Genomic DNA, 13,527 nt, shown 5'->3' on the forward strand with positions numbered 1-13,527 from the left:
CAGGACTCTCGTGGTGGAGTCATTGGGCGTCTTTTATTATCATCCGGGTTATGTCTTTTGAACCACAAAGAAGCAACGTTTTTTAGTGCCGCCCATAACACTTTTACAGCTATTGATTTGTCCGTGTCATCACCATCGTTACTCCCATGTTTTTCATAGAAGGTTTTAAACAACCCTTTTGGCAGCGATCATTTTCCCATTATTTTAGAAATCGTTAAACCGATTCCATTGATTCCGAGTCGCCTTCCTAGGTGGAAGTTACAGAATGCCGACTGGTCTATTTTTGAATTAGAGGCTTTGATTGATCCATCTTTGCTTCGTACTATGAGTCCCGACAATGCAACAGTTTATGTCACTGAATGCATAATTAGTGCAGCTTCGAATTCTATTCCTCAAACGTCTGGACATCTTCCTAAGAGGTGCAAACCGTGGTGGACTAAGGACTGCACAACCACTCGCAAGGACCAGAATAAAGCCTGGGGAGTTTTTCGCCGGTACCCTACCAATCAAAACCTAATTGCATTCAAGAAAAGTAGGGCTAAGGCGAATTGGACACGAAAACAGGCTAAAAGGGTTTCATGGACCAAATATGCCTCTTCTATAAATAGTCTTGTTCCAGCGAAGGAAGTGTGGCACCGCCTGCGAAAAGTCCGAGGAGACTACCAACCCTTCCGAATCCCTCTTTTTCCCTTGCCTGCTGGATCTCTCAAAGATCAGGGAAATGCTGTTGTATGGAAAAAGCTTTTAACACAGAGAAAGTAGTTAGGGGAGTCAGAGCCATATCTCCTTTAACGAACCTTGAGCACTTCGACATTGTCTGGGCATTTGGGCCAGATTACATGCATTGTGTGCTGCTCGGGGTCGTACGTCAGTTTCTTGCATACTTGCTCGAAAGCACAAAGTCCGAGTTCTATGCTGGGAACAAAATTGCAGAGTTAGATGAAAGACTCCTCGCAATGAGGCCGCCAAAGGACGTAAGGCGAATGCCAAGGTCCTTAACCGAAAGGAAGTTTTGGAAGACCAAAGAACTGGAGAACTGGTTACTGTATTATAGTATACCAGTGTTGGAGGGCTTTTTGCCAGATCGTCACCTTCTGAAATTGGAATACAGCGTGCAAAAAGACGAAGACGACGAGAGAAGAGCACAGGACAAGCGCTGACTGTCAACTGAAGTTTTATTAAAAAACGGCTCAAACAAGAAAACGCCACACAGCCAACCGACGCCGAAACAACCAATGGCGTGTCGCTCACCAGTCGTCTATAAAATCTATCTCTTTTTTGTGAAGATAAACAGAAGGTTGGCTGACGCAGTGCCCCGTGCCAGCTTTTTCGATAGCATGCGCCATATCTCCTTTAGTCAACCTTGAGCACTTCGACATTATCTGGGCATTTGGGCCAGATTACATGCATTGTGTGCTGCTCGGGGTTGTACGTTAGTTTCTAGCATACTGGCTCGAAAGCACAAAGTCCGAGTTCTATGTTGGGAACAAAATTGCAGAGTTAGATGAAAGACTCCTCGCAATGAGGAGTCTTTCACCTTCGTCACTGGGCACTCTTGGTGGAGTCCCTACATGTAGTGCTGGAGAAGAGGATATCCATTTCGGACATTGATGCTGTTGACATAATGATGTTAGAGTTTGTGGTCACTGCTCAACACTTGCACGAAAAAAAGAGCATGTCCTTTAACATGCATCAGCTTAGCCACCTTGTGAAAAGTGTTCGTCTCTGGGGGTCACTATGGGCTCACTCAGCCTTTCCATTTGAATGTGAAAATGGATATCTGTCAGCTCGGGTAAAAGCATCGAACGGCATTCCCCATCAACTCTGTCGAGCCTTGGCACTGCAAACTGCAGTATGTACACAGAACACAAAAGACAGTATCTATGTCTGAGAAGGGAGTGCGCTTTTTTTGGCAGAGGAACTCAATATGTAAAATTGTGTGGTCCTCTTCAAAGTCCTAGAGAATTTTTTTCCCAGGCTGTCGAATTTAAACGCGTGCTGTTCTATACTGTCAACTTCCTCCTACAGTGTTAACAAGAAAGCCAACAACTCTGTTGTCAAGCTTATGGATGGTAGATACGACAGGATCGAAAAAATTGTTCATGACAGTTCCACATTTGTTGTCCTGATGCAGCTAAAATGTTCGCAAAATCCGTGTTTTCCAAAGCCTCGAAATAATATTCTTCATAGAGTACCGGACGATAAGATGTGGTCACTGCAAGTTGTTTCTATTTCTGAAATTTCAAACGTATGCACCTATATTACATTGCAGAACAAGTTCGTTGTGGCAGTTCCTAACACTCTGACATTGTAAGTAACAAAAATGGGTCATGGGATGAAAGCTGTCAGTAAGAAACTGTAAGATGCGCTTCTCTTCAAATCACAAGCAGGTCTATTGCACATCAGCTTTTCAGCACAAACTTTTTTGAGCAGGTGGTAACCTAAATTGTAGTGACATGAAAAATGTAAGCATGTCTCGCATGCCCCCCAGAGGACTGAGGATTGATTGGCTACCTAGAGACCTTTTGAAACGCAACCAAAATTTTAATTACATCATGCTTTTTCTGTGTCTGGGTTCAAACCTGCTCACTGGAAATCCATAAGCAAAAACCTTGAGCCTACACCACTCTAGTGGTATCACACGGGAAAGGATATATGACAGAGTCTAGGTGACGAAGATGGTAAGTGAGAATACAGACCATTTTCTGATAATTTAGTATTGCATATTGCCGGAAATATGACTAATCTTTTATTTTATGTCTTTTCTTTCCTTTTTGGTTAACTTACATTGAAGAATGCTTTTTTATATTTGTCAACCTTGCAATTTCCCAGGACCGACCGAGAATCAGTGCCAGCTTACATTTGAGTAAATATGATAGTTTAACCTTCCCAACTTTTTCTTGCCATATCTTCCTCTTTAAAAAAAATGCCTGCTTGGAATTTCATTACAAATTTTGGCAGTTTATGAGCTAAACCAACATAGGGCATTTGGCATGCCCCAGATGAAGACTGGGGATTAATTGAGACCCCCTGGGGGAACTTGTGACAGGCAGTTGAGACCTAAATTACACGGTGCTGCTTCCATAATAAGCTCTGTCATGAAACGGGCTCTACTCGGCCTCGGTGGCACTTGGCAAAGGCTAGCATTTCGCCGCTGCGCCACCGAGGCAGCTCTTGCCCGCACGACGTCGAAATGTTCATGAAGGTGTTTGGACTTTTGGCGAAAGGACATGCTAAGCCCAGACAAGTTGTTTCTTTTGCTGCCGAAGCATCATGTGTACACCCGCATTCATGACACTCTTGTGAAGCAAACAAAACCAACAACTTTTTAATCTGCTCAGCAGATTAAAAATATGATGTACCCAGTATATAATATCCGTGTTAAAATCTGCTCGGCAATGTAGTATGATGTACCCTGCATATAATGTGCCAGTGCTAAAATGTGCTCAGCAATGTAGTATGATGTACCTTGTATATAATGTGCCTTTGTTGAAATCTGCTCAGCAATGTAGTATGATGCACCTATTATGTAGCATGCCTGTGTTACATTTTAGTGCATTGTGAATACATCATTAAGGGCATGCTGTGTGTGTGACCAGTCAGATGTGTGTATGACATGAACTACTGTTAACCATTCCAGTATTGAACCTTACTAGCTTTAGTGTCATTTCTTCATGTGTCAAATAAATAGCCTGGACTATGTAAAAAGTTTGTGGCATTTCTTCATGTGTCAAATAAATAGCCTGGACTATGTCAAAAAGTATCTGGCAATGTCTTGACTGCTCGTGACAGACCACTCAAGTTTGGCCATTTAAGTACTTAGTATTGTACCAAAAAGGTGATTGGGCTCGCTCAGTTGATCCCATTCTTGGCAGACTAAGGAAATCCTTCCTTAGACGGGTTGTTGAATTAAGGCAATGTCAGTGTACCCTGTATATAATGTACCTATGCGAACTGTTTTTTTTTGTGAATGTATCGTTCAAATACATATTTTGTGCCACATGCCTATATACTAGCAATGTCTATACCCTCCAATAAAAGGCTGAATATTTCTACAGAATTTCTCGTTTTGACATCCACTTTGTTGTATATTAAAAAGAACGAGGTAGAGAATTGATTAAGAAACATAAAAATATGGGTGCACTCCTTGAACATGAAAAAAAATACAAGCTGAAGATCGTAAAGCTTGTAAATTGTCAAATTTTATGACGGACAATCTAAATAAGAACCTTGGAGAAAGACAATTATAGATATAAACTGACATCTTATTTCATTCTCCAAAGTGGCCAATTGAGCAATGGATGCCAATTGTACTTCCAATAGGAACCAGTAATATCTCCAATTGGGACCAAGTAACTTGCTGAATGGGGTGAATTGGCTTTCTAATTGAAACCAATCAAACATTTTAAATGGAACCAATTGACTTCCGAATTGAAACCAGTTAACTTTTCAGTTGGAACCTTACCAACTGGAACTCCATCGGGAAAACCGATTGGTCAAGTTAGGACCAGTTAAGTACAATTGGATCCAACTGAAACCAATTGGAAATCCAATTGGTTTTAATTGGAATTTTCAGCTGGGTAAGGCAGGTGAGTGGGGTCTCATAGGATAGGGACTTAAGAAAACCATGCTGAGAGCTGCAGAAAAGGTTGTTTGAACCAAGGAAGGTATGAAGGTGTTTGGGGATGATATGCTCCAAAATTTTAGAAGATATGCAAGTTAGGGAAATCAGCCTATAGTTGAGAGGGGATGTTTAAAGGACTACTCCGGCGATTTCTTCATGGTCCCCGATTTGCTTGAAATTTTGCTGAACTCGCCAAACATCGCTAAAATAGTATCCCAAATATTAGGTCAAAATAATTTTTCTTTCACGAAGTTATTGAATTTACCGTTTTGGTTCTCACAGTGTTTTTCAAACTGAAAGTCTCTACTGGCAACAATGAAAAAGTGACATCAGTGGAAGGCAGGGGTTCACTTTTTGGACCGTAGAAGTTTTTCCCCACTGATTTGAAGCAGTTTTATGGTGTCAAATGAATGCTTTGGAAGCTCGCTCCAGTCCCCGCGCTCCACCGCGGAACTACTGATTTCTATATTCTATATTTTAGACCGCTTGCTCTACTGGGAAGCCTGCCCGCCACTGACGTCACGGCACTGAAAAGTGTGGGAATATTTGAATGTTGGTTTTTGCGTCATTTTCATTTGCCGATTTCACAATAACTATTACGAATTTCGCGATACTAAATAGCGTGCCGGAAAGGGTAAAGGCCGGGGAGTCAGAAAATATAGTTAGTTGAGGTAGCTCGAAAAATCGCCGGAGTACTTCTTCAAGCGCCGCCTTTGTGAACCGGGGCCACCTTGGTGAATTTCCAATCATCGGGTACCTCCCCCATCTCCAGCGATTGTTGGGATAGTCTGTTCAAAAGGGCAGATGTCAGCTTTGTGCTACAAAGTGCTTTGGAATTTATATTATCAAAGCCACAGGACGAGGATATTTACAAGGAATCTGTGATTTTAACAATTCCGATAAAATCTACTATAATCGGGTACATTGGGAAGTAATCACATGAGACGAGAGAGGCATGGTTGACATAGGTAGGATCAATAAAAACACCTGAAAAAAACATTATTAAAAAGGGATGCACACTCTCTATTTGAAAAGGGAGTGCCAGAGTCGTTACTTAAGGAATGCGGTATGGGATTTACAACTGGCCAGATTTGGCGAGAGTTTGCAAAATACTAGGCAGTGTATCATAAAATAACAAATGTTTATGCTCACGTTGCTGAATTTTATACTTACTAGCGCAATCATTGCATCGCAACCAGGATACAGGCGTGTTGACGGATTTGCCTGTACAAACTAGTCATCTCTTTCGGTTAGAAAGAGAACGGAGCGAACGAGTAAAACAGGGGCTCGAAACATTAGATTTGATTACAGCTCAAGGAGCGTAGACCTCTATAAGGTCTTGCAACTTGTCACAACACCAATTGTCATTAACACTTCTTGAATCAGAATTATCATTATGGAGAGAAAAGTAATTGATAGCAGTTGAAATGGAGCTGGAGGGAATACATAAGAGGAAGTTGAAAGTCCAGAACACTCTGAAGTGCCTGCTTGACTCGGCGGATTGCTTCTCAGAAGATGTTTAGGCAAAAAAATGTCACTTTGGATCAAGGCGAGCAGTTTTTGCCGTACAGCAAAAGAAAAGGAAGCAGCTATAGCCGCTGTAGAACGAGATTCCTGTCAAAAAGAAGCTTATTTCTTAACTCCTGCCAATAAATAAATTTATTTGAACCTTCCTTGAACTTTGCATTTAGATGCCTTTGAAATCCTTGAAAAGTCCATGAATTTTGTATCAAAAATTTTGTGCGAACCCTGCAAAAAAAAAACGATTGAAGGTTGCCTTTCATTTCATTTATTTCAATTTATTTAAGAATACTACCGCCTCCACCCAAGGAGCCTTGGTAGGAGTGGGTACAAACATGTAAACAAGATGCAGATTTATAAATGAAAACTTCATTTAGTATAAATTCAACATCAGATACAAAATTAGCAACCGTTGTGTTGACGACGACATCATTTCGTTACTCGTTCCGTTCTTGAATTGCCCGAGGGAAAAAAGAGTATCTAAAACAGTCGTTTTTGAACCTGTGTTTTTTAACGCTCTTGTGTGGTTTAGACGCGAGGAGCTGTTCGATAATGGTTGTATATAGTTAGCTTTGAACATGAAGAGTGCCGTTAACGATATTGAACAGCAATTTTACACTATCAATATTTGCTCTAAATTGCAACAGTTGAAGCTTCGCTCTACTAACTAAATCAGTGAACAACGTTTCTCTACAACAATCACTAAAAATAAACCGAGCAGCTAACTTTTGGATACTTCCAAGCTTGTTAATACCGTTTTATGTGAAAGGGCTTCACACTGTTTTTTTTATTCCTTTTGGTACATTTTCTGTAAAGGTGTGAATGCCTTCGACATATTGTTTTCGTGTTACGTTTGTTTCATATTCTAGCTCGAATGATCTTCGCCGCAGCTAGATACCAGCTGCAAGTTAGGCTGTATGTGTCAATAACTGAGACAGTGGGAACGGCCTGTATGTCTTCTCATCAAAAAATTGTGTTAACTTCTTTATTTTCGTATCATATTTTTATGTTTCATGAAATAAATTTGAACGTTTTCATTCGATCAATAAAGGCAATGGAAATCTCTAAAGATAATGTTCATACGCACCCATCATATGTGGATTTTCATTTGAATGAGGAGTAATCTGTCCTTTGTTCACATGGCTTGACGTTCTAAGTGTAGGAAACGCAAAAGTTACAGAAATGCTGCCGGCCAGACGGAAACTTCCCCGCACAGAGGTGGCTCTGAGGCATCTGCTGTTCATTGCTCATGAGCAACTAGAGCTGCGGATACACCAGGCGAGCAGCTTTACGTCAACACTAAGAAACTTCCAATACTCCATAAGAGCTGCTTTTGTATCACTTTGACCTCCGATTGCCCCGAATGCAAACTGCGTGCCCCCCTGTGCTGCAATGAGACTGAAGTGAGTCAGTCTCGCAGTTGCCTTACTACTACTATGGTGCCTGGAATCCGTCTCTGATTGGTATAGTTTACTGCCTCCCCAAGTGTGGTTCCTCGATTTTCGCGTAATAGTGTCATGGAAGTGTCATGTTGTTGCCTACCGCGGCCCCGTCGGTGGCTCAGCTGCGCAAGCGAAGCCACCGGCCATTTTAGCCGTTTTACCATCTCCAGGGATGTTGATTCTTCTATAGGAAAAGAACATAGAAAAGCTTGTTCCACGCCATAATGACTGCCTAAATATTTGTGTCAATTATGCAAAGCAGTAGCTAGAGTATGTATATTCATTGTGTAAATAATATAATATTTTTCATTGCTCTTGTTTTCGTTTTCTTTGTATTTTTACCATGTTCCTCAGAAGGACAGGACTTTGGTGGAAACCTCCTTTGGGGAGGACACTCAAAAGTTTGTTCCACGTTATAACTGGCTCAATCTGTTTGCCGTATTTTCCGGACTATAAGTTACACTGTTGCATAAATCGCACATCCGCATGTTGAGTCGTTTTCGTGGAAAGGTTGGTATATAAGTCACACCATTTTTTCACGGTTCACGCGATAAGTTTTTTTAGTCTGCACGCATTGGTATCGCGACATTGGAGTTTCGCATAATCGCTAAATCGCACGTACCGTTTGACGGGCATTTCGACTCGCAAGAAATGCCCATAGTATGGTGCTGTCTGGTGGGGACAATCGAGTGTTTGGCAGCAAAAGGACGTAAAATGCGCAAAATGAGAGGGTTGTCGACTTTATTCGAGCGAATGCAGGCCGGGGGAAGGAAGGTTTAGGGAGCTAGACACTCGCGAACCAAGCTTTGGAGTACTAGGCTTAGCCTCGGCCAAGTCCCGGAGACGACGCGAGCATCAGTGCGCAGGCAGAAAGATAAACCTTGACATACTTCTTTTTTCTACCTCTAAAGGATTTGCTAGCCACAGTCCGTTCTTTTACATGTAGCAGGACGGCTGGAGCATGGCACAAAAAACTGCTCATGAAACGGAAACTAAGAAAGTTGTGAGAAAGTGTTCTGCAACACATGTATACCAGCCCATTTACTTTTCAGTGGCTGAACTAGGCAACATCAATAGCATAAAAGATTTATTCTCACTCTCTTGCCTATCCACACTGAGCTGCATCGGGGAAACCATAAAGATTAAAATATCTCGCATTCCGAGTCAAAATAGTGCGGTGACAGGAGTGCCTCCTGGAGGGGGAAACACCACCTATGGCTACATAGTGTGTATATACATAGTTATGGTGCTCTACAAAAAATGGCACTCGGCGCATAAAAAAAATGGCATCGCACCTCAAAAAAAAATTTAAAAAACCGTGACTTATACACCTGAAAATATGTATGTGGAAAAGCAGGTAACATATGTCTACATTCTGTGCACATTATTAAATTTTTTATCACTATCACTTGTGTTTTTTAAACATTTATTATGAAGTTGAAAAAAATAGCCCTTGTGAGTCAGTCTAAGCTGCGGTGTATGCTTAGAGCTCCCAAGCAACGACTAATGGCTGGCTCAACTTAGAATCTATAATGAAAAAAAAGCATAATTGAAAATAAACTCCTCACTAATATGACGCAGATAAAGTGCCGACTGGTCTATGTCTTGGAAGTTTTCATCCGGCCAGCGGCATTTCTGCAATTCGCTTTTCGAGCACTTTGAGCTTTGAGGCACGTGTAAGGTACTTGCCTCGGTTCCCTGCTGTAAGACTACGGCAGAGAATGAAACCGTAATGATGAGCCCAAAAAGCTGACAGAATACCAAAGACATGTTCATTCAGGACGCCATGCTTTATATACACACACAGGGACACCATGTTGCCAACCGAGCATCTGAAACCGGAACTGGACAATGGACAATAATTCACCCAATATACATCATATTCCCTTCCTTGAATTTGTTTGGGTAAGCGTTGGCCAGTAGGTTATTCGGTTAGTGCATTGTTAGCAACGACTTGCCCATCAAATATATACTATAAATATATACATATATACATCATACAATATTTAGATGCAGCATCATACAATTTTACAGAACTTACATTTGTCCTGTACATATGAAAGCTTACAATTACAACAGAAAACAGTAAAAAAACAAAAAAAACAAAAAAACAACAACAAAGGGAACATTAGACATTGTCCCGAAACCTAGCAAGTGGTCGCCTCTCCCTGTGGGGTTGCACTCGACGCCCCGGCCCAGTTTCTTCAGGCGGCGTAGGTTGCTGGCATGGCACACTCTTCGTGCGACGTAGATTGTTGGCACGGCACAGGCTCTTCCTGTGCCGTAGTTTGCTCACACGGCACAGGCTCCTCGGGCGGCACAGGTTCCTGGGACGGCACACTCCTCGGGCGGCATAGGTCGCACTTGCACCTGAGATGAATGAAGCACTGCCAAACGATAGAGCATCTGAGCTACCTCCGCGGGGCACCCATGTATCACTTGGCTGAATTCAGTCCTAGTCAGCCGCAACTGCAGGCACCTTGCACAACTTGGAGGCGTTTCAACTACGTCCGACGTCGAGAAGGAAGGATGACGGGCCACGTTCCTTGACGGCCTTCTTTGGACAACTGAAAACAGAATCACCCTTGATTGGGCACGGCAGCACTGCCAACATGAGGGCTAACAACCCATTCGTCTTTCTGGTCCAGATCCTGCTTGACATTGTGCTGGTGCCGGTCAGCGTCAGCAAGCTGAACGCAGGCAGCGATGCTGCGCGCCGCGACACGCCGTTCCCTTCCGTCATCGGAGGAATTGCACCGACGCTGGACGACAGCAAGCATCTTATCTTCGAACCTGGAATCAGTCGTTCGTTTTTTGATGAACTTTTATCTTCGACTGTGACATCACCGTTTCGGGCTATAAAACGGCGCAGCGAGACGCTCCACGACATTGGGCACGGCAGCACTGCCAACATGAGGGCTAAGAACCCATTCGTCTTTCTGGTTCAGATCCTGCTTGACATTGTGCTGGTGCCGGTCAGCGTCAGCAAGCTGAACGCAGGCAGCGATGCTGCGCGCCGCGACTCGCCGTTCCCTTCCGTCATCGGAGGAATTGCACCGACGCTGGACGACAGCAAGCATCTTATCTTCGAACCTGGAATCAGTCGTTCGTTTTTTGATGAACTTTTATCTTCGACTGTGACATCACCGTTTCGGGCTATAAAACGGCGCAGCGAGACGCTCCACGACATTGGGCACGGCAGCACTGCCAACATGAGGGCTAACAACCCATTCGTCTTCCTGGTCCAGGTAAGCAAACGATTTTGCAAGTCCTACCGTAGCAATAATGTTTGCTTGAAACGAACTTGAACTTGAAACGACTGTTAAAATTATTACCAGAAACGTAGACGACTTAGAAAATCGAAGTAGACGGTCGAATCGGATTGTCTACGGAATTAAAGAACAAGAGAACGAAAACAGTCAGACACTCGAAAGAGTGGTCGTAGGTGAAATTCTCGAGAGAATTCTAAACGTACAAATAGCAGGCATCGAAAGAATTCACCGCCTCGGGAAACAGGCTGATAACAAGGTCCGTCCAGTCATACTCAAACTACTGGACAGTAGAGATAACTAAAAGATACTGAAAAACTGCGTCAAACTGAAAGGAACACATTTTTCAATCGGTGAAGATTTCTCCCGACACGTATAGCAAATACGTAAGAAGCTTTGGGACCGCACTAAAGCAAACCGAGATAAGCGAGAAAAGGTTTTCTTAACATATGATAAGGTTCGCATAAATGGGCATCTCTATGCGTGGGATGAGACAAAAGAAGACATAATTCCCGTGAAAAAAAAACGATGTTCCCGACGAAAACTAACCGAAAGGCACATTCTGCCATCTAACCTTAGAGTCGTAAATATAAATGCAAGGAGTCTTCAAAATAAAGCATATTCATTGGAGTCCTTTCTCTTAGAATTTAATCCACACATAGTTACAATCACAGAAACGTGGTTACATCCCTTAATACTTGATAGCGAAATTGTCCCACCAAATTACATTATTCTGAGAAAAGACAGAACGACTAGAGGTGGCGGAGTAGCAATACTTCTAAAACGAGGTATCCCCTACGAACATATGCCTGATGTGAAAGATGTTGAATCTTTATGGGGCAAGGTGTCATTCGATTATTATTCTGTTGTTGAGGGTGTCGTTTATCGGCCTCCAAACTCAGACCACAAGTGTCTCTACAACTTATATGATTACATGCAACAACACATTAAAAATCAAAGGATTATTATGGCTGGCAATTTTAATATACCTGAGGTAAACTGGGATTCGCTGCAACTTTGCACTATTACCTCTGATGCAATATTATACTTTTTGTTTGCGTTTAATCTGTCACAAATCGTCAGAGAGCCAACACGGGTGCAGGGAACGTCCAGCAGTCTGCTTGACCTTGTATTTCTTAGTGACCACTTCCCCCAGAGCCAAGTCGATGTTGAAGTAGTAACGGGCTATCCGACCATAAAGCAGTTATATTCACCATACCTATACGAACTTCTAGGTTCTCATAGGGTACCATCAAAACTCTACTTGATTTCAACAGTACCGATGACGCGTGTATATTAACGTACCTTGCTCATAGATTTTATGATTTCCGTGAACTTTGTGACGAGATAGATGTCAGTATTGACGACATATGGAACGAGTTTAAATCAATTATCACGCACTGTGTTACACAGTTCATCCCAAAAAAACAAAAAATAACAAGAAAGCACAACCCATGGATCACGCGAGAAATTATCCACCTGAAACGCAAACTCAAGCGGCTAAGGAAGTCATCTGAAATACACTCCATCCAGGATAACACCGACTACAAAGCAAAGATTTCAGAGCACTCTAAACTTCTTAAATTAAAAATTAAAGAAGCCAAACATAAGTACTATAACGTGACCCTCCACGAGTTCATGAAAACGTTACCTCGGAAATTTTGGAACCACGTTAACCCAAAAAAGTCTCAAATTAATTGTATGAGCTCCATAGAGAAACAAAATATGGCAGATGAATATAACAATTACTTTAAGTCGGTATTTACAGCTGATGATGGTAATGACGGTTTAACTTTACCGCAATGCAACACTGCTGAAGAACTTGGAAGCCTAATAGTTACGGAACCAGGCATATTTGCACTTTTACTCAATTTAGACACCAAAAAAGATAACAATCCTGACGGAACTCCGAATATGTTTCTTAAAAGATACGCCGAATGGGTTAGCAAGTATTTAGTGTTAATTTTTACCAAGTCTCTCTTCCTTTCTTCGGTACCCGCCGAATGGAAAGTTGCGAAAGTAATCCCTATACATAAATCTGGCGATAAGACTCTAGCCTCAAATTTTAGGCCCATATCACTTACTTGCACCTGCTGCAAACTTCTCGAGCATATTATTCTCAAAGTCATGACATCATTTGTAGAAAATAACAATATCTTATTCCCACATCAGCATGGTTTTAGAAGTGGACTATCGACCGTTACGCAGCTAATTGAGATTCTTCACGATTTCACGATGGGCATAAACAACAGAAGTCAGGTAGATGCAGTGTTCTTGGATCTCTCGAAAGTGTTTGATCGCGTTTCCCACGACAAACTGATAATAAAACTTAAACATGTTATGGGCGAAGGACCGATAATTGCATAGATTGAAGACTACTTAAAAAATCGTTTCCAATTTGTTTATCACGAGGGACAAAGTACGCGACCAGTTGCTGTAGTATCCGGCGTCCCACAAGGTTCCGTTTTAGCTCCATTTTTATTTCTTCTTTTCATAAATGACATAGCCGATGGCATTGATGTTAACATAAGATTATTCGTCGACGATTGTATCATATATCAATAAATTAAGAACCAAGACGATCACATCCTACTAAACAAATCTCTTAAAAAGATTTCCGACTGGTGCGATGACTGGCAAATGGTGATTAACAAAGAAAAAACAGTCTCCA

At 42.0% G+C, this 13,527-nt stretch overlaps 1 protein-coding gene and 1 pseudogene across 1 annotated transcript; both read left to right on the plus strand.

Annotated features, from left to right (window-relative positions):
* Positions 1-956: 956 nt before the first annotated feature.
* LOC115324576 lies at positions 957-2,314 on the plus strand (annotated as a pseudogene).
* Positions 2,315-11,442: 9,128 nt separating this feature from the next.
* LOC120841201 lies at positions 11,443-12,156 on the plus strand (the record flags this gene model as incomplete). Its single annotated transcript, XM_040212064.1, has 1 exon — positions 11,443-12,156. A coding segment is annotated over one exon (714 nt), but the record flags the coding sequence as incomplete, so codon positions are not given.
* Between the last annotated feature and the right edge of the window lie 1,371 nt (positions 12,157-13,527).

Source organism: Ixodes scapularis, unplaced genomic scaffold (genome assembly GCF_016920785.2).
Source record: "Ixodes scapularis isolate PalLabHiFi unplaced genomic scaffold, ASM1692078v2 PGA_scaffold1__304_contigs__length_218370807, whole genome shotgun sequence".
NCBI classification, from domain to species: domain Eukaryota; kingdom Metazoa; phylum Arthropoda; class Arachnida; order Ixodida; family Ixodidae; genus Ixodes; species Ixodes scapularis.